This window comes from Calypte anna, chromosome 1 (assembly GCF_003957555.1).
Source record: "Calypte anna isolate BGI_N300 chromosome 1, bCalAnn1_v1.p, whole genome shotgun sequence".
Classification (NCBI taxonomy): domain Eukaryota; kingdom Metazoa; phylum Chordata; class Aves; order Apodiformes; family Trochilidae; genus Calypte; species Calypte anna.
The window spans coordinates 182,374,178-182,395,501 of NC_044244.1; the positions used below are offsets into that span (position 1 = coordinate 182,374,178).

The window sequence follows — 21,324 nt, forward strand, 5'->3', positions numbered from 1 at the left end:
AACGTTGTATTTAATTAATTGGAAGGTTTCTCTACCAGATATTACCTAGTGTTTAACAGTGCACTGTACTTCATGTTGCCTAGTACCAGTTCCTTTCACCATGTTTTGATGCTGTAGCAATTTAGCTTGATTTTCTTCATTAAGTCAGCTTAAAGCTCTTGACTAGATGTGTTATTTTTTCTGCCTAATTTTGGTAGCTATTCTACAGTTCAATGGATTTTAGCTTCTGTTGTGCTTAGACAGATGTAAAGAAGAAAAGTATAGAACTTTTCAGCCACAATATTAATGGAATCAGTGCTTCTTTTGACCTTTGTAGGTTAATTCTGTGCTTGGTAAGCAGTGTTTATGCTGGAAAATGGTGTCATTCTGAAATGAACTGCTGTGATTTTAGTTGTATGAAATGATGAATTTTAATTTAGTATTTAATTCCGTTCCTGATAGAAGTCCCTGTTTCTCATTCTGAATTTGTGCATCTTGTAAAGAGAAACAAAAATTATCTCTGAATTATTTCTGTCTTCTTAGAAAAGTATGATGTAATGAAATATAAGTCCCACTTTTCTGTGGAGAGTAGTGCACGTTTTTAAAATGTCCCTGGTCTGGATTAGGTTTTATAAATGCAGATTTCTACCTATTACTGTAGGTACAGTTCACAGAATGCAGATGTGTAACTGTTTAAGGGTGCAGTTAATGCCTAGATATACGAAGTGTGAAACGTGTTTGATTAGCATTTGCAGATTTTTTTCTGTACTAGAAGAGATGTAAGATGTCATGAATTGGTGAGATTAAAAGGAATTGGTCTAGATGTACAGTGTTCATTTAAGCAAATAATAAGCAGTCTATCCAGTTTGCATGTTAACCTAGTGTCCTAAATTACAACATGAAAATGTGTTTCAAATTACAGAAAGTCATGTATGAAATGTATTTGCAATTTATTTGAGTAAGGGAACATTAAAAAATTGTAAGCTTGGGGTTCTTAAGATAGTATTTGCTTTGCATTAAAGTATTTAATGTGTCTTCAGAAAACCTATACTTTTGAGGAACATGAAACCTATACTGTTTGCTTTAACAAGCATTTCATCAGTAGTTGCACTGGTTCATTTTGTACCTAACCCATGCTTTTGTTAGAAATGTGAACACTGGTTCTTTGGGTTTATTTTAAAGAGAGAAGAATGGATGAATTTAGACTTCATGTCATTGAAAACCACATCAGCAGCTGCTGCTAAAAGTGAAAGGCACAAAGAAAAAATATTGGAACGACAGAAGGCTCAAGAACTTGAGCAGGTAGGAGGAATTAATATATCAAATTTTTTTCTACATATTACTAAATTTGCTGTGAATCAACTAATTGGCTCAAATATGTAAGTGTTTGTCTAGTTTTGAAACTAATGCCTGATATGGTGTGTGATAGTAATTTTAATTAAAGTGATCAATTATTTGTCCTGTTTGGGGTGGGAATAGTTCATGTATCAGGTTTAGCTTGCACAGAAAAGCCTTTACACTATCTTCTAGGTAAGGAGAATGCCTGTTTTGTTAGTACTGTCTTCTGCAGCACTTGAAGAGTTTCTGAGTGTGAGATGTTAAACGTCATAACAATGACAGACTATTGGTCTGGCTGCCTTCCCCATGGTGTGTGTAAAAGGAGCACCCCAGTTTTGTGTGATAAATGTATGTTTCTGTGTCAAAGCATAGGGTGCCGAGGCTTTTTTTTTTCCCCTGAATAAAGAATTCAGAGCTGTTGCTCTGTCTCTTGTGCTACAGTAGGGTGTGAACAGGTGGGTGGATCAGGGTCAGGCTGGGGAAGGGGTTGCTGTCATTAAATTAAATCAGATAGCTTCACTGTGCAGTTGATGGCTACTTCATTTGTTCATTCAGCTTCTAAAATGCAATGCAGTTGAATCTGAAAACATTGTTGCTGATCAGTGTCCAATATTTACTTGTCCTCACATCCACAGCAGGCCACTTCCTGCTGTTAGGATTTACAGTTGGCAGATTCACCTGCATTACTGTTTTTGTGCAGGATGTGACCCTTCAGTTCATGTCTTTTGAGGAGGGATTAATCTTTTTGGTTTTCTTCCCGTGTAACATTTTCTTCCAAACTGTTGAAGGACTGTTTAATGAGGAGATCTTGAGTCACAAGAATGTCAGCATTGTTGATGACAATGCATTCTTGGTCCTAGAAGGTCGTACTTTTTAGAGACTCTTCTACTCATTCACTTGCTTTCCACACAGGCTTATACTTTTGTGTTTTCTACACCAGAATGTATGTCCTTTCTTTGAAACATAAACCAATATGTACAACAGATGAATGTAGCATGCCATTGGTGGTGATGAGTTGATGACAGAAAAATTCAAAACTTTGTCTTTGCCAGAATGTCTGATCAATGCTCTTCTCCAGTGGACTTTCTTGCCTGCTCCCTGAGAAACCAGCTGGCAAAATCACAATAAGTGATCTAGTTTGAGGGTGAAAAGCAGTAACATGATGTAAAAATAACAGCTGTCAAAACAGCACTGCTTCAGCTGCAAGTGCGTTTTACTGCTAGGCTGGCAGTGAAGCCAAACAGTAAAGCTGTTTCTGTGTAGTATGGGTGTCAACTGAGAATGTCTGAGAGCTCTGACTCGGGGTGAAGAGTTGTGCTATCCAAGGACAGGTAGAAATAAACATAAGTTACGAGTAAGATGTTCTATTCCCCCACAAGTCTCATAAAATGTGTTGAATGTTCTATAAAATACAAGCTATGCACACACTAAAACTATTTCTGATTTAGGCCGTGCTGTCTGAAAGAGAACTCAACCCCTATTGGAAAGATGGTGGTACAGGTTTGCCACCAGAAAAGGATGAAGCAGTTTCAGTTAAGAAAGGTAATGGCAATTTATTGTAATAATTTAAAATTACTGTCTCCAGTGTCTGCCCTCCGTGTTGCTAAAAAGTTGCTACTAATGTTGATGTTAAGAGATTATGCAATGAAATAAACTTTGGGTAAAAATTCAGTAAGTGAGTACTGGGATAATACAGTAGTATGTTGTTTTGCAGAATTTCTCTTCACTTGCTTATAATATTGACTGATTTGACCTTCATTATCGTTACATAAATTCTCACTTTTGAACTAATTAAAGGAAAGCATGATTTAACCAAGGCAGGATAAATTGTTGTAATCTCATGTGGTTCCTTTCACTCTATTACACACATTATAGTTTTAAAATATTCAGCCGCAGAAGTCTGAGTCACATTTAAATGAAGTACATTATAGATGCAGTTTGTGAAAAATACTATTTCTGTAACCTTTTCACTTCTCTCCTTACCCTAGGTTTATGCTGCTTATTTCCAGCAAGAGCAGTTAGAAAAACATTTCTCATAATGTTATGAAGTAGTCATGATGTGATAAAAGAAGGTGTTTTGATATTCTGTCAATGGAGAATGGTAGGGTCCCTGGCTTTTCTGTTAGGGAGCTTTTCCTTTTGAACAGTCTGTCCTGCACACCAATAGCCTCATGTCTGCTTTTTACAAGTCACAGGGGTCAGTGATCCCTAAGAGGTGACAGTGAGTATTTGTCCATAATGTTAGGACCTCTTCTAGCTTGTCACAGGGCAAGCTGTGGGTTGCTTATAAATTTTTTGAGAGGGGGAATACACTTATTTTTATGTGAGGGGTGTGCCAAAGAATGAACACAAGAAGTGGAAATTGTAATTATTTCATTTTGTAACTAGTCCCAGCTTTTCTTATGCTACTCCTGTCTTGGAAACTGCTTGTTGTGTTCTGTGGTAAAATAGAGAAGCTTAAATTAAATTAGTGGCATTACTGAGATACATCCAGCATTAGATATAAGAACATGTAATTGTCATATTATTTCTATTTTTGTTTTGCATCCCTTCAATTTTTGCATTAAGTTTAGGTGAAGGCTTAATGTCACGTACAGAGTAGTGTTAAACAGGAATAACTACTGAGATATAAAACTTAAGTTCATTGTTTTCTACTTTAGTTACTGTGGTAGAAGATGCTGGATTAAGTTGGCTACGAAAATCATACCAAAGGATGAAGGAGCAGGCTGAGAGAGAGAAACGAAATTTTGAGGACATTGTAGCTGAGAGATACGGGGTAAGGATTAAATCTTTTTCATAGTTATAGATGCTTGGAATAGGTTGCTTTGATGTAAATACACCAATACCTAATGTACAGTGTAAGACATAAGAAAAGAAGCAGGAAACAACAGCCTCTAAAGCTTCTTTCAAGTGAGGAAGAGTTTAAAGCTACCCAGCCTTTTATATCTATCTTCTTAAATATTTTTTTAATATATGGGTTCCAATAGAAAAATTTAAAATACTTGTCTTCTACATCATGAAGTTCAAATGATCCCATTTCCAAACTATCTGATTGCTTCCAAAATTAGGGTGTAGAAGCTATATTTTGTTCTCCTGCCCATAGCAGATAGTAGTATATGTTGTGGGTAATAATAATGCTAAGGTAATTTGGGAAGCTTTGTCATATTTTACCAAATACAAATCTGCTGGCCACTTGTGATCTGTTCAGTCCAGATATTCTGAGAAAGCTGCTTGCTTCTGGAGGGTTTAAAAGCCTTCAAAATTTATTTTTAATAAAAGTGTACCACAACAACAATACATCTCTAAGACTACCCTCCCCACATATTATATTACTCTTTAAAAGTACTGGTCAGATGTGTGGGCTGTTAAATTTTGGCCACAGTCATACTGTCTTATCCAAGATTTCCACAACCAAAGAAACATTTGAATTTTCTGTGGTTTTTTTGGTTAGGTTTGTTTGGTTGTGGAAATCTTGGGTAAGACAGTATAACTTCATACTGTTGTCTTTGAACTGAATTTTAATGACTCCTGAGTGATCAAACTAACGTGGTCAGTGCTCGTAGAAATGACTCAGTTCCAGAGATGGTTAAGGATACTAACTTTAAGAATCTTTCCCAGGAATCTGAAGTAGTGGCTTATAATTTAACTCACAAGTGGGAAGAGGAACAGTCCACATTTTGCATAGTTGCTTGATAGAGGATTTGGACCCCTGTCTCTGTCTTTCTGGACAAATGCTGTTTAAAGCTAAATATTTTTAATGCACTCTTGAGTTTAACTAGTTGTAAAATAGTTTAGTCAGATCATCCATTGGTTCTACAGAAGCTGAGCATATGGTGAGCATAAGTGCAAAGTTTGTGAGAAAGATAGAGAAAGCTTTTCATGGTAGCTGAAGCCCCTAAGCTCCAGGTTGCCAGGAGGAGACAGTTCTAAGGCTCTCATCTCTGTTCCCAGGAGTGCTTTAGCACTTTGGAGCCCTGGAATGAAAGTTAGAAATAGTCCAAGAGAAAGCATCAGAAAGCCTTCCCAATAGAGTATCTTAGAAATGAAGCTCTAACTTCCCCTTTTTGTACTGCTCTTTCTTTTCACTTCATGGCTTCTGACTTGCCCTTTGCACGGTGACTCATTCTCACAGGTTGGTGCCTTTCTCGTAATACTTGGTAGGGAGCTTCACAATAGCCCATGATCTTAAAAGCAGTATGACTTTTTTTTTTTTCTTGTAGTCAATGGAGATATTTCAGTCGCGATTAGAAGAAGCTGAAAAAGTTGCACCCAGAAAAGAAAATTATTATAGAAATGAAAGGTGGAAGAAAACTGGTTATTCAGAAAGTGAGAAAGAGAGAAAAGAACAGCATATGAAAAAGGAGACACGAGATGATGGCAATAGAAACAGGAACGTGTTTGGGGGCTATACTAGGGAGAAGCATGGCAAGGGATGGACGCAAGAAGACAAAGGTTACAGAAAAGACGTGTCAAGAGAAGAGCAAGGATGTGGACACAGCAGCACTGACTCAGTATTGAGAGGCTACAGCTCCAAAGCTGAAAAACACTCCAATGAAAGACAAGGTCAGGAAAGGAGTTCATCTCTAAGCAACATGAAACACAAATTTCTGAAGCCCTCTGAAGATGACTCCCCATCTTACAGTGCACCTAGAGACTGCAGGTCACAGCCGTCCTCTTCCAAACTGCCCGTTCATAGCTCTTTGAGCAGCCGCTTCCAAAAACCTAGTGAGGATGCTGAACTGTGGACCAAAACACACAGACAAGATAACAGTGAGAAATTAGTGTCTGATCAAAAATCATCAGGTAGTAGGGAACAGGTTAATGACAGTAGCTGGGAAAGAACTCCAAGTGATGAAAAAGAGAAGTCACGACAGGAATACCCAAGTGATATCCCTGAGAAGAAACAAACGTTACCTGACAGTAAAACCTCATGTTCTAGGTATTTTACAAACATCTTTACTTGTCTTTTGTTTGTTGTTATTTTTCATGGCAAAATATGATGGAAACTTTGTATTCTTTGTGGCAGTATTAGATCTAATCATATGAGATTTCTTCCGTTAGGGGGAGCCTCGCAGCTAGGGGTTGCTAAAACAGACCCCCCCCCCCCCTACAAGTAGTTGACACCCCCTGCTTGTCCAGTCTTCTCAGCATATTTTAGAATTGCTAATGATAGATTATTTTCTTTCTAATGTTAATTCACACTGCAGTAAAATTAGCCTCTCAGGCAAAAAAAACCCTGCAAAAACCAATATCTTAACTGTTGTTGAGTTTATAAGCAGTAACTTAAAACAAACTTGAAATGTTAGAAAATGCAGATTGAAAACTGAAGTAATACTGCAGGGATAGGTCTGCCACCTGTGAGATGAGCTTGTGCTAAAGCAGCAGCGTATGAAAAATAGTAGAAGATATTGATTAGAAAAGTGCTTTTTCTGTGTAAAAGAGGAAAGGTGAATAGGAATGAGAAGGGAAATGCCTAGCAGAGCATGTATTATTGAGTAGAAGTTAGTGGCATCATGAGATAGTGTATGACCTGTCTTCCTGTTTCCTTTGGTGGGAATTGCCTTTGTAGAATTTTCTGTAAAATTCAAGCTCTTAGAACATTTCAGGTTTGTGGGGAAGTTATGTGTTGGGAATAATTTATATGCAACTACTTTCTTCTTCTTCCTAAAATTTCTTACAGTACTTGTATGCTTTCAGTGATGTTCAGTCAGAAAAAAAAAGTAAATCTTTATTGACATGAGGGCTTGGATTAAAGGGTGTTGCTGGGTCAGTTCCTCATCTCTCATGCTGACAATGTACCCTTTAAATTTTGCCCCTTCTAAAACACCAAGAGAGTTTCTTCAGCCTATAAATCAAAGTGTTTTGGACAGTTGTGACGCAGATTAATTAAAAGTGCTGATTAGATGTCCTGGGGATCTCCCCAGAGGAAAAGTCCATCCAGCTACTGTTGACTGAAACCCACTTACTAATGTTACTGCTTCAGAGTTTGAGACAAGATAAAAAGCAAAACTAAGCAATGTCTCTTATCTCAAAACGTTCAAATGATGATTCAGGCACTAATGTCAATTAAAACCCCCATGTGTGAAGTAATAAACATCTCTTGTTCCCTTTACTGAAATAGTCTGCCTTTTTTTGAAAAATACAGTTTAAGAACTGAGAAATTCATCTTTGAAGGTTCTGTTTCCGATTAACTTAATATAAATATTTCTGCAGAATTTTTGGGTTTTAGATTGGGCAGATAAAAGTAACTTGGGTAAAAGTAACTCTGGCAGTTAAAGATGATACCATCTTTAAAGTTCTCCTGTTCTTCAAATCCTACAAGGTCTTAACAAGCGTTAACTGGCTTTTCTCTCTCCCTTTTAATAGATAGGACCAGTATCATAATTTTTTTTCTATGTCTCTCTCTTGTGCTAAATGTTTTACTATCAGAGTTAGTTTTAGTCTTTCTTAGACTTTGAGAAAAAAGAGAAAGCCAAACTTGTTTTATGATGCTTTGAAATAATTCTTAGAGATGTTATTTCCTATCATACACCGACCTTCTAACATTAAAATTAAGATAAAATATTATTTATTACTAGCTGTATCTTCTTGAGGGAGACATCATATTTTAAAAATTGTACTAGTTAATTTTCTGTGGAAACTCTACCTTACTGTACATAATATCTTTAGAAACAAAGATTTTTACATGCTGAGAAATATTTTGTAGATAGTGCTATTGATTTTAATTGATCTCAAAAGTAAAAGGAAACATATCTCATAAAAATGTTATTCAAGCTTTTTGGTTTCAGAGTCCTTGGCAACTTCTGACTGCAAATATATTAATATATTGTTATCAATTATTTTTATAATTAAGTGTGTATGTACTGGCATCTGATACTTAATCACAGAGATGAATACTACACCGTTTTTCTATGGGTTCAGTGCTGCTGCTGTTTTTACAGACCTACGTGGAAACATGAGCCACCTCGGGTCCTCAGTGAAGAGGAGATGAACAAACTAGGAGCAAGGATTGTGAAAGCAGAACTCATGGGGGACATGGTAATGTCTTAAAGAAATTGTCATGATTTCCTGCAATTTTTCTTTTAAGGTCACTGATTTTTTTGTTTGTTTGTTTGTTTTACTGTTAAAAAAAGATACAAGCAAATGAAGTCCCCCGAAATTTCATCAGGTGGGATTTGAAGATACTGCTTTTACTGTATGTTCTGCTTTAAATGCAGTGGTTCATAGACTAGAATAGATTATTCAGGTCCCCAATTTTTGTAGGCAAGGCTGCATATGCAAGAACATTTTTACTGTGTTTTTTTCTTTCTTTTTTTTTTTTTTTTTAATAGAATTTAATGTCTTCTCACCTGTTCTCTGCTTAATAGAAACTAGAAAGCTCCCTGCCTGTGTTACAAGGTAGACAGCGTATGGAGCTCTTGTTATTTCATCAGCTTTGTCACAGTTAGATGCTTGTGGTCCATAGCTCTGCCATATAAGCATAATTATTAATTATGATACGGATATAAAAGTGAAAGGAGCAACATGGGCTGCTGCATCCAGCTCTGCAGTGAGAACAGCTGTGCAAAGCTTTGTGCTCAGTTTCACAAAATGTCTGCCCTGGGTGACCCTGGGTCCATGCAGCTGCCTGTTTAACATTGGTTTTTGAGGCTTGTTTCAGACAGCAGCCTGAAGGATCAATAATTTCACTTATTTGGAACCCTCTAAATTCTGGAATTGTGTATTTTTTATTTTATTTCATTAGGTATAGCTGTAGTGAGTTAATTGTATTCAGTAGTACTGCCTGGAAGTTTCAATTATAACAAGGTCATAGTCTGTTAGCTTTTAAACTGTGTTTTACAAATGCTTGCTCTGAAGAGCTGCTCTTCATGAAATCTTGCTGAAATGTTTAAAGGATATACTAAAATAATGGTTTTAGAAGTGAATTCTGCCACTATAGGCCTTTGCATTTTATTTTAAAAACTAATTTTTAGTGCACCTGTTTACCTTGCCTCTTGTGACAATTCCACTAAAACCTGTGCCACTAAGAGCTTATAAACAAGGCATGTTAACAGCTTCAGGTGCCAAGTTAATATTTCCTGAGAGATGCTGATTTTTTGATTTGTAGCAAGTTTTAGGATACTTGGCATACAAATTCATTGCTGGATTAGGGCATGGTATTAATCTTTATCAAAGCCAGTATCTGGTAGTTTAAATTTTATTACAAGAAAGTGTCCATGCTATAGATGTTTTCTTTTAAAAACGATTTTATATTAAATATATATATGAATGTAATTCTATGATAGGTTTGGGAGAGACTGGTGTTAGTCACTGAAGATACTCTTAAGACATTTTCCTGCAGGAGGAAATGATTGAAGCTAGCTATACACTGGTTGGAATAAAGTACTGGAGATGGAAAAGTTTTCTGAAGACTAAATTCTTAAAGTTTTAAACCTTTTTTTTTCCTTTAGTGCTCAGCTTCAATAGCAGTGTCCGAATAGAGTACAAGTCTGGTTTTTTTCTTCTCAACCTGACAAGAATCAAATTAGAGTAATTTGAATATAAATAGACAGGTGTTCTGTGAGGAGAATGGTTGTTTATTGCACTAATGTGTAAGAGGAATTTCCCTAGACACGTGGTGTGCATGTGTGTGTATATATAAATAAATAAAAGGATATGTACCTTAACCTGGAAAGGTTGCACACCTGGTGGGTTTTATAGCTTCCCTATATGCATAGTATCTGTGATTAGCTACACAAAGTATTTATATTAATAGAATGGAATAATGTTTTTGCATAATTTTTCTGGTGTTTTTGTGACAACAGTTTCACAACACCATCTCTGCTTTAGGTGCCTCTGAACGTTTTTTCATTTTAGCTCCATTAAAGAATTATGTGAACTATATTGACATGTTTACTTTTGTCTTTTGTGTCATTAGATTTAAAAAAAGATACCAAAACATAAAGAAATGGAATTAATAGTCAATTCTAATACAAAAGTCTAGAAAAGCCTTAAATGGTTAAACTAATGGACTGCTATCACTTTCTTTGAAGGAGTTAGCTTCAAAACTTCAAGCAGAACTTGAGAGCGCACGCAAACTGAGGGACACTCAAGGGCAGATTCCAGCAAAGTCTGGCAGAGAGGTAAGAGGAAAATATTCTTCTTTCCTTTGTTCTAACACAATGATGTATTACACGTAGCAGCTGAATAACAAATAACATGTAACATACTGAGGAAAATTACAAAGTGAGGCCTTAGATGAGTTACTGCTCAAATGAAATTCTGTGCTTTGGTGGTAAACAGAACTTCCTCCATTGTACTCCAGCGGCTTCCATAGGATTTTTTACTGGGATATCACTTCTGAAAATATCACATCTTCCATTAAAAGTATAACTGATACGTGCCATTGTTGACTCTTAGCCCAGGAGACCTAGAGCTTGTGGCCTGACACCTAGGCTGTTTTGCCTTTCAAGCTCAGCCTTGACTAGCATAGCACCAAATGAGCTGATCTGCATCTTGCTAAGCTTGTTAGGGTTTGGTGGTGGCTGTTACATGACTGATGTCTCCTGAAGAAGCTGGCACTTCATGAATTCTTCACCCTCTGAAGTAGCTTGGATGCAAAATGTCTGCCCTTGTGACTTCTGCATTGGCCTTCTCTGAACCTCAGGATCAGCTTCTTACATAATTCTAGACAGAGGAGCTCGATCTGAGTGTTAGGTCTGTTCATCTCAGAATGCTTATTTTTTGTGTCAGTCTGTCCTGCAGGAACAATTTCTAGTTTGTGGGAACTCTCTGAGAGTGTTTTTTCCGTTTTGGACTTTCCATGTTTCACCGATGCAAATAGTCCCTTAGAGGTACAACACAGATGATATCTTTAGTTCTACAAGTGGTTTCCTCCTGAGCTGGACCGTGCCAGGACAGTATCACTCTATGACTTGCTGTGAAGTTGCTCAGCTACTTAGGAAAATCAGTAAACTGTCAGACTCCTCAAACCATGGTGCAAACCTTGAAGTGTACTTGAAGTCACTCAGGTTTAAATTACTGCCAGGGCCTGCTTTCAAAGACTGCAGGTCTTCCTGTACAATTTAGAGGCTTGCTGACTTGTCTTCATGAGTATGCCTTGCCTGTGCTTCTTTCATGGCTGCTTCTAGCCTGCATTAGATGTCTTTTGAGTGTGAGCAGTCCAGCAAAGCTGACAGTTGTTCTGTCCTTAGTCGTGTCCCTGTGGTAGTTTTACTGGTTTTACAGCTTCAAACTGATTTTGGAATATTGGGGTGCAGGTAAAATGAGTTGGGTACTCCTGTGTATCAAGGGCCAATTGTGTCACATTTTATGTCTGAACAACACAGATGTTTGAAAACAATCCCATAAGTCAAGAGAAGCAGGTTTGTGATTTGATACTGCACAAATCAGTCATTCTATAACACTGACCACCAAAGTGACAGTCTCAATCAATTCAGGCAGCTGTATTCCAAGTAAGGTACCTGAAGCAGTTTTCACAGAAGTGGTTTTCCAAATGGGTGTCCCACTGATCCCAAAGTCTGGTAGCTTTGCTTCCACTACCAGTAATACAGGAAGCATTTTGTTTCAGGCTGGTCTGTCTCTGGTTCCTTGGAGCAGCATGGCCAACTTCATAGTGGAAGTTCCTGAAACACAGTTTTGCCTTATTTTCTGTTCTGCTGGGAGAATTGGAAGGCTAGATCAGGAAGCAGCGAAGGCAATTCTCAGTGCATCTCCCTAGGAAGGTTTTTTTCTTCTTGATTAATTGAACATGGATCAATTTCCCAATTCAGTTCACTGCGTGACTGAATGAAATCTTGTGCTAGTATAAAGAGCTGTGCATGGGTGGCTGGGGTTTTTATAGAGGATAGGATCAATTCTTTTGACAGCAGTGCTGATTTATTCTGCCTTAAAGTGATCAAGAAACTACAGACTGAAAGGATCAAGAAGTGGTAGCTTAAATCCTCATTTTATTTGTTTGCTTGTGAGAATAGAGGCAAACATGGCATTTGTAGTTCCTTCGATTTAGACAGGAATTCTACCCCAAACAACCCCATAACGGTGGTTTTGAAGTGGAGGCTTCAAATGCTGATGCTTGGTGTTTAAAAACCAGTTATCACTGATACATTTCACCAAGTGTACAGATCCTTCTAAGACCATTTTGTTACTAGTTTTCCATTTGTCCAGAGCCATCAATGTTACTGCTTTTGTGTGTGAATCTGTGTGTAGAAAGTGCTCTTTCTGATTCTAAATAATTTATGGTGTGCGTTATTTGTGTGCTTTGCCTTTTCAATTTTTTTTCTTCAGGTTTTTCCCACCTCTTATCTTACTTCTGTCAATAGAGGCCCTATATAAGACTTTAAGTCAAATCTGCTGGGAAGGGAAAGGGAAAACCAGTTTGTTTTGTGCTGCTACAGACTTACTTAATTCTGTTTATGTTGTTAATTAGGAAACACATTGACCTGATACAAAAATAAGGAAATCTAGACTCAGTTCAGGATGGTGGCTGAATGACATATAAATGTATGCATCTTTTAAAACTGTTTTCAATTTCAAATGAAGTATGACCTATAAGAAAAAAACCCCTTCTCAATGCTAAGCCTGTTTACTGGGTTCCATAATGCTTGATCAGTATGCAAGAGCCAGCAAGTTGTCTCTGCTGAGGGATTGATAGAGACAGTTCTTAATAATGATGAATTGTGTTTAAAACACAAAATCAATACAAAATTGAATGAAAGGTAGAGGGTGGTATTTTAAGGAAAATGGCATGGTAGAAGATAAGATATGACAGAGCATTTAAAATAAGAGTAAAAATCTGAAAAAGTAGAGAGAAACCAATGCAGCCTTTTCTGCCAGGCATTTGAGTAATATTAAGGAAAACACAAATGGCTTCAGCATAGCAAATACTCATTTGAATAACTGAATTTTTTATGAAAGTACATCAGCCTTCAGTCTAGTGTGGTTCATTTGTAATATATTTTAAACATAAGGAATAAAACAGTGGTTGAGATAGATACGAAATTGCTTTAAAGGAGAAAAAACTTCTAGGCTTCCTTTTGCCTATAAAAGTGTGCAACTTTTTGTTCCATTGCTTGTGCATTTTAGGTTCAGGAGGTTTATAGTGCAAAGAAAAGTTAATTTAGCAACAGTTATGGCATAAGTAGGTCTCATCTTTTAGTGAAAACCTTCATAATATCAACAGCTTCACATACTTGAAATGATTGTGCTTTTTAAATGTAATTATTCTTCCTGATTATAAATAGCAAGGATTATTAGGTTTCTAACACCTCCTCCTGTAGACTACATCTGAACACAGATTTTGATGCATTGAAGGTCTGATGTTTAATTTGGATTCTTGAGATGCATTACATTACAAGCTGAGAGAATTCTGTGGAGACTGTCTCAGTATAAATGGATTATTTTTTTCTTGTTCTTTTTGAAGAATTAACATTTAACTGTTTTTCAGAAAGGAAACTGGATAGAACAACTTGTCTTATCTCAAATCCTATTAATAATACCATCTTTAGCATATATTATGTATAGCTCTGCTTTTAGAGACATGATGGAACATGCTGGGTCCTTTATACAGAGCTGCAGCACAGTTATTATCCTAAAATGAGTAAACCATATAACATTAGGAGTAGCTGGGAGGAATCAGTTGAAATAATATTTTGTTGGTTCCAGTAACAATAATGGGAAAAAATGAGAATGTTTCTTTGTTTTCCATGTTTTCAAGATTGGCCTTTGCAAAAATAGATTAAAATGACAGTGGTTTCTTTGGAAAAATATTTAGATATCTAAAAATAAAGTGATGTGTTTGTGTGTGTTTGCATGTGTATTTGTGTATGTATACATGTAAAATTTAGACACTGATTAATACTTTGGAATAGGAAGTGAAAGAAAGAAAAATAATCAGTACTTCTGTCTTCTGATGTGTTGTGTTTTGTTTTGTTTTGTTTTTCTTAAAAAAACAAACATAGCCAATACCAAACAAAAAAACCCCTACAAATCATTCTGAAAATTAACACTCAAAATTGCAGGTGTGCCAGCATGTTTAGTTATACATTTTGGAATTGAGACTATAAACACAGCTATTTTATTTCAGTAAAAAAACTTAGTTGTCCAAATTTACCTGTAATGCATTTAATAACACGTGCTAAGGTCACCTTTTATTGTGACATACTCAATGCAGAACTTAAATACAGTTACACTAATGCTTTTAGGCATACCATATATACAAATTAATTAAAAATATCTGCAACTGCCTCTCGGAAAACATGGTTGAGAGACTTGTGTGAAAACTAGAATGCTGGGGATTAATGATCATTGCTAAGTGCACAATAAAAATCTGTGATTTTGTTTGGAATTTCAGATGGTGGGGAGATACAGGGACAGATGGCTTTTGACCTGTTTATTCTCAGATGTTTTCAACTCATCATTATTTCTAATTCCTGCTGTTCTGTCACACTTGACTCCTGTCTGCAGGATACTTGTGACATTTGTTCTTCAGCAAAAGTTTCTGTTTGCTGTCCAAAGAACTGTGTAGCTGTAACTGGAACATAGAGTAGTAAAGTGAGCATACTTTTGCAGAACAGCTTTAACATCATTAACACATACTTCTTAAAATAATAGGTAATAGCAGTTTCTGAGGAGTGTATTTCCTGAACACTCTTGTTGATGGCAGTAAGGGAAGATTAAACAACTATTTATAAGACAAGAAGACAATCTGTCTTACCTTCCTGAATTTAATTTATAGGAAATTGGCTTTTGCAATTAAGAAGTACTGAAGAAATTAGTGTACTAAATGCTCTGAAATATCTAACTGTTTTAGGTACATACAAGAGGTATAAAAGGGTAGTGAGTTAAACTTCTTAAGAATTCAAACTTATAATACAAAAGCTCTGGAGTATGCTTTGATGCTGGAAGCAAAAGCCCTTTCTATGTGCCATGCAGCACTTTTGTAGTTGGTGATGACATAATTTCTGGCTTTTTCTCCTAACACTAGAATCACAGAGTATCTACATGTTTTTAAGATGTGTTTTTCACAGTGAAAAAAAGAGCCCTTGAAATCTCCCCTGGGAAGTGGTGGATTCCCCAACATTTGGTGCTTCTGAGCATCCACAGAGCAGGGTGCTGGACCATCTTGTTTAGACAGTGCTTTTACCAAGAAAGGTTGGACCAGATGATTCTTTGTTCCCTCCCAAACTAGTATTTTATGATTCTGTGATACCTTATCACTCTTTGCTCAGAGTGAATTCTGTTTTCTGTTTTTCATAACAAATTTTACATCCCTGCACCAAGAACAAAAATTAACAAAACTGTTCCTGAAAGCTGGTGCTTCTCTTGGTCCTTGCACAGCTTTAGTAAACAGATGGCATTAGACCTTTTTTTGGATTTTAAATAATTTACATGTAAAACCAATTATGAAAGAGTGAATTGTGAATTAATAATGTGTTTAGTGTATTTAAGCATTAAAGCACAATTACTGTGTTCAAAATTAGGTTTTGAGAAGAGATTTTGAATAGCTGAGGGCTGTTGAGACCACCTGGTCTTTAGTGTATCCACAGGTTAGGTCTGATTAGCCAATGCTGACAATATAAAGCAGACAATTTTAAACAGACAGGCTGTTGAAGAGGAGCAGTTAAACTATACACCCGTGCTTTTAAAAGGAATCAAGACATCTGGCTTTTGGCCAGCACATCTGGATAATGAGATACAAGCAGCATGGCTTGCATATTTTGGGCATGTGGCATTTTTGCAGTTTTTTTCAAGGGCATCACACTAATGTCTGTGGAGTGGGGCTCTCCACTGGTGTCTGGAATGGATGTTTCACTTCCACTTTCAATATTAACTTTCCCATTATGTTCTGTATGTGAGTCCAGAATATTTTTTAAACATCTTGCATTGCTTTCACTGGACTTCTATATTGTAACTAATTTTTTATATTTACTTAAGTAAATGCTGTTTTTATTTACCTATTCTGAATTTCTGCTTACCACCTTCTTGTTATTGTATTACATTTGTCCATTTCTGTTTGATATACCCATGGTTTTTGGTTTGTTTTTTGTTTTAAATTACTCTTCTGCTTGTTATGTTACTTAGTATGACCTGATGAAGATAAGCTTATGTAGATAGTTACTGCATTCCATTTTTTAATGCTTCTCCTCACTGTTAGGCAGAAGGTCCTGATGATGGCAAACCAACTTTCTGATCTTGTGAAAACTTTCTAAAGAACCCTATTGCTATATTAGCTTAATCATAGTATAGTTTGGATTGCGAGAGACCTTAAAAATCATCTAGTTCCAGGAATGTAGGGATATGGGCAGGGATACTCCCACTAAACCAGGCTGCTGAAAGCCCCATCCAACCTGACCTTGAACACTTCCAGGGAGGGAGCATCCACAGCTTCCCTGGGCAGCTTGTTCCAGTGTCTCACCACGCTTATAGTGAGAAACTTCTGAAGCTGTAATAGTGATGCTTATTATTGTATTTACAAAGTCTTTCTGGAAGTTGGGGTTGTTCAGCATGGAGAAGAGGAGGCTCTGAGGTGGCCTTACAACAACGTTCCAGTATCTGAAAGGGAAGGCTACAAGAAAGCTGGGTTTTTACATGGGTGTGTAGTGAGATGTCAAGGGGAAATGGTTTAAAGCATGAAGAGGAGAGATTTATGTTAGACATTAGGAAGAAATTATTTTGAGGGTGGCGAGACACTGGAACAGGTTGCTCAAGAAAATTGTGCCTGCCCTCCCTGGAAGTGTTCAAGGCCAGGTTGGATGTGGCCTTGAGCAACCTGGTCTAGTGAAAGGTGTCCCTTTACTGCCCCTCATGCAGGGGGATTGGGATTGGAACTAGATTATCTTTGAGGTCCCTTCCAACCCAAACCATTCTGTGATTCTTGAAATACTGAATTTTTAACCAAGGTGCTCATACTTCCCTTAATCTTTTCTTCCACTGTAAGAAACCCAAATCAAAGCCATATATACTGGACCTGTGTTAAGGACCTGTGACCATTTTAATCTATCTTGCTGTGAGATCCAGACCGTGGTGATGCTATGTATTTGTTTGGGTATTATTTTTTGGTTTTGTTTGTTTTGTTTTTACATGCCAAAAGAAAAGACTAGTTTCCCAGAACTTGCATTGGTTACCTTTTTGCTATTATATCCAGAATACTCCGTTTGCATTTACATCCCATCTGTAAGTGTGGTTTTCACCCTGTTACTTACCCCTATTGTTCTTTCTCCACCTGGTTGCTCTTTGTTCATCTAATGCTGATTTTTTGTTGCTGTTGTTATGTTTTCAAATGAATAGTGCTTTCAGTGCTACAGTGATAACTTTGTCTCCCTGAACAGCATAGTGTTGACATGAAAACAGTTGTCCCTCCTCTGGTTGTCTCTGCAGGATTTTAATTTTCAGCACGTGGCAACTGTGAGGTGGAGGCATGTGGCTTTTTTCCCCTGTTGGAATGAATCACCTCCTCTCCCCTTCCCAGCAGAGAGAAAGCAACTTACCTTGTGAAAAAATGACAGCTGAGGCAGATATCTGGCTGATGATGGAAATAAGTAGTGCTGTAGGCATATTCTTTGAAAATAGCATATTAGAGCCAGACTAGGGCTGGACATCTTGGTTTGCATTGCAAAATGAGATTTACATTTGGAGGTAGGGAGCAGACATCATTTGGTAGAAAACAGCTTCAAATTGAGATTAATACTGTTTATAAGATTTGACAAAATTAACACCAGAGTTAGTGATGTCTCCAGTAATTACTCTAATTTAACTAACCAACAACCTAAACATCTTTGTAATGTAATCAATAAACACTCAGGCTTTTCTTTCTTTCTTTCTTTTTTTTTTTTTTTTTCTGGTGAAGAAGTTCTGCCTTTTATATTATTATACATATGTGGGTGTGTATGTTTATTTAGGTGTTTAGGTTTATTTATGTGGGTGTGTATGTTTATTATCACCACTATGAAATGGGAATGTACTGTTGTCCCTGTTTTGAAGGGAGCTGAGATGCTCTGGCTCTTGACAGGACATCTGTTATCTGAATGGATGTGTGTAAACTGAAAATATAGTAACTCTGATCCTAAATGAGAAGGTCATTGGTGGGAGCAGATGAAGGTATGGGAAGACTGAGGTCTGGGTGCATAAAGGGACTGATATGGAACTGTACTCAGCACTTTGCTGTACTTGACAACAAGAGTGTAAGCTGCAACTGTAAGTACTCAGGAATTGAATTTCTAATAGCTGAGGTGTAATAAAGTATTTAAGTAGTCATGTGGGGAAAGGATGTATTCATTCTGTTCCCTGGTATTTTTTCTGACAGACTGGAATCCATGGGAGTGCTTTCATCACTAAGCTATGTGATAATGCTGCGTTTTCATACCTGCAGATAAATTCTGTCTGGCTTAATGAGTCTTCCATGTCTTTTCTTCACTCCTGCTGTACAAGTTTTCCAGACCACCTCCTTCTCTCTCTGCTTTGTGGGTAGAGAAGTTACAGGAGATAGCTGCATTGAAGTTAAATGAGTGAATTATATTCCTCCAGAAAATTTTTACAAAAGGAAATATTGAATTAAATCTGTGGTCACAGCCCTTTTTTATGTACTCAAGAGTACTGGTGATCACTGGCTCTGAAGTAAGTTAACCAGGGATAACACTTAGGGATAAGTGTGCTTCCAGGCATTCAGATTGTGTTTGGGTATGGAACTCATGTTAAGTCATTCATCTCTGGCAAAATTGGAGTATTTGGGGCATAATCAGAAGCATAAGAAGTATGCTCAGAGGAGACTCCAGGGAGACCTTATTGTCACCTTCCAGTATCTGAAGGGGACCTACAAGGCAGCTGGGGAGGGACTGTTTACAAGACCATGCAGTGATAGCATATGGGGCAATTGTCTTAAATCAGAGCAGGGAAGGTTTGGATTTGGGATTAGGAAGTTCATTGCTGTGAGGATGGTGAAGCACTGGAAGAGTCTTCCTAGAGCAGTGGTGGAGGCGCCATCCCCAGAGACATTGGAGATCAGGCTTGAGAGGGCTCTCAGCAACCTGATCTAATTAAAGATGTCCCTGCTCACTGCAGACAGATAGGACTAGATGACCTGTAAAGATGCCTTTCCACTATTTTATGATTCTATGATTCTATAGCTTGGTATGACTTTCACTGATAAAAATGTAGGTTCCCCTAAGATCTTAAACTCTGAAGGGCAGACTAGGAATTCTGAAGTTAAAATTTTCTATCCAAACTAAGATGACCTCACTTGCAGATAATTCCTTGAGGCAGGTATATGCTTCTCATCTTACAACTCTGAAGATGCCCAGTATAATAAAGATTTAGAGTATCTGGCAAAATGTTTCTATTATACAAGGAAACTGAGGGGTCTCCTCCATCCTTAAAAGAATAATAAAGGAAGGATCCTTCTTATTAGAAGTAATAATGTATTTACTATCCCTTCACCTGTCACTGGCTGATAGATTGAACTGCAAGCACGCAATTAGCAGCTTACTTTTTGGATTCCGATAAAGTAAGGTCAACATTATCAGTAGTTTTCATATTAACCTTCTAACCACTGTAAGTATCTTATATCTTGAGTATATGACATACTTATATCATTAAAAATAGAGTTATTTGAAAATGTTTTTCTACTGCATTTCATCTAGATCTAGAGTAGTTTCAGTAGAATGAATGTAGTAAGCTTGTTTCAGTTGCCCATTTGCCTCTGATTTTTCTGGTTTATGAGATCTTTTGAAATTACTTTTTTTGAAGTTTTTCTGTGGGTGGTAAGTTGGTGTAATGAGTTCCATGTGCATGATTAAGGGTAGAATTCTGACATCTAGAGTTTCCATTTCTTTGTGTAATCTAAAAGATGCATAACAGGAGCTCAGGATGTGATTTACTGGCTCACAGGCTCAGGTTTTGACTTGGTGTCAATCAAGAACCCCAAATCTTTCTTCAGCATTGCCCCCCCCCCAGTCTGTCTTCAGTCTATGCTGATGCATGAGTTTGTCCCCATGTGCAAGACACAGCAGTTGTTTGAGATTCCTGACAGCCAATTCTTCCATTTGTTCATCTCCCTCTGAATGGCAACCCTACCCTTGGGTGTATCAGCAATGTGGGTGTCCCATCTATTTGCTGTCACACTAAACTTGCCAGGAGCACATTCTGCTCCCTTGTTCAGGGTGCTGAAGCTGAGTTAATCACACTATTAACTCCAGAGGAATGGCATCTGTACCAAGGCACTTGTTAAACCATGAGGAGTGCCAGTGAGTCTTCAAAGGATGTACAGATTCTTTGAGCTTGGTAATATGGACAATATTTCACCCATCTTGCAGCCTACACAACACACCAATTTAGCTAGAGTAATACTATGGAGACTGCACTGAAAACCTTGCAGACATCAAAATAAATGAGATTCTTGGAACTTTCTTTGGGCACTGAGCCAGTCATCTCACCACAGAGGGCAGATTTATCAGGCATGATCTGCCATTCATGTATCCATGTTGGATTTTCCCAGTCAGCTTGCTGCTATTGTGCTTGGAATGGGCTTTCATAAAGTCTTGTTCTGTAATTTTTCTGGGGTGTGAGATGATGGTGGTCAACCTCTTTTTCCCAGGTGTTTCTTCATGTTTTTGGAAGTGACTGAATACACATTTATCTCTTTCCGGGGGCATTCACTGATAACCACATTTAAAATGTGATAGAGAGAGACCTCTTTCCCAGCTTAATCAATATATGCATGCTGTCTAGATCCATAAACTAGCATATTTCCAATTTGCATTAATCATCCCTAGGCAAGTCTTTAAGTCCTTCTTGCTCCCAAGAGTGTTGAGAGAGCTGGCTGATGTTATTGCCCTGCCACTCTCCATCATATCTGAGAGATCATGGTAAACAGGAGAGGTGCCAGAGAACTGGAGGAAAGCCAGTGTCACTCCAGTCTTCAAAAGGGGCAAGAAGGAAGATCCAGACAATTACAGACCGACAATTACAGACCAGTCAGCCTTGCCTCCATCCCTGGAAAAATGATCTGAGTGT

General features: G+C 37.4%; 1 protein-coding gene across 1 annotated transcript in view; it reads left to right on the forward strand.

The window, feature by feature from the left end:
* The window catches only part of CWF19L2 (CWF19 like cell cycle control factor 2), a 61,876-nt gene that overhangs the window by 11,931 nt on the left and 28,621 nt on the right, over nt 1–21,324 (forward strand). Inside the window, exons 5-10 of the mRNA XM_030450319.1 lie at nt 1,162–1,281; nt 2,766–2,859; nt 3,978–4,093; nt 5,538–6,256; nt 8,259–8,355; nt 10,350–10,439. Of these exons, the coding sequence (XP_030306179.1) occupies nt 1,162–1,281; nt 2,766–2,859; nt 3,978–4,093; nt 5,538–6,256; nt 8,259–8,355; nt 10,350–10,439 (1,236 nt within the window). The remainder of the gene's footprint in view (nt 1–1,161; nt 1,282–2,765; nt 2,860–3,977; nt 4,094–5,537; nt 6,257–8,258; nt 8,356–10,349; nt 10,440–21,324) is intronic.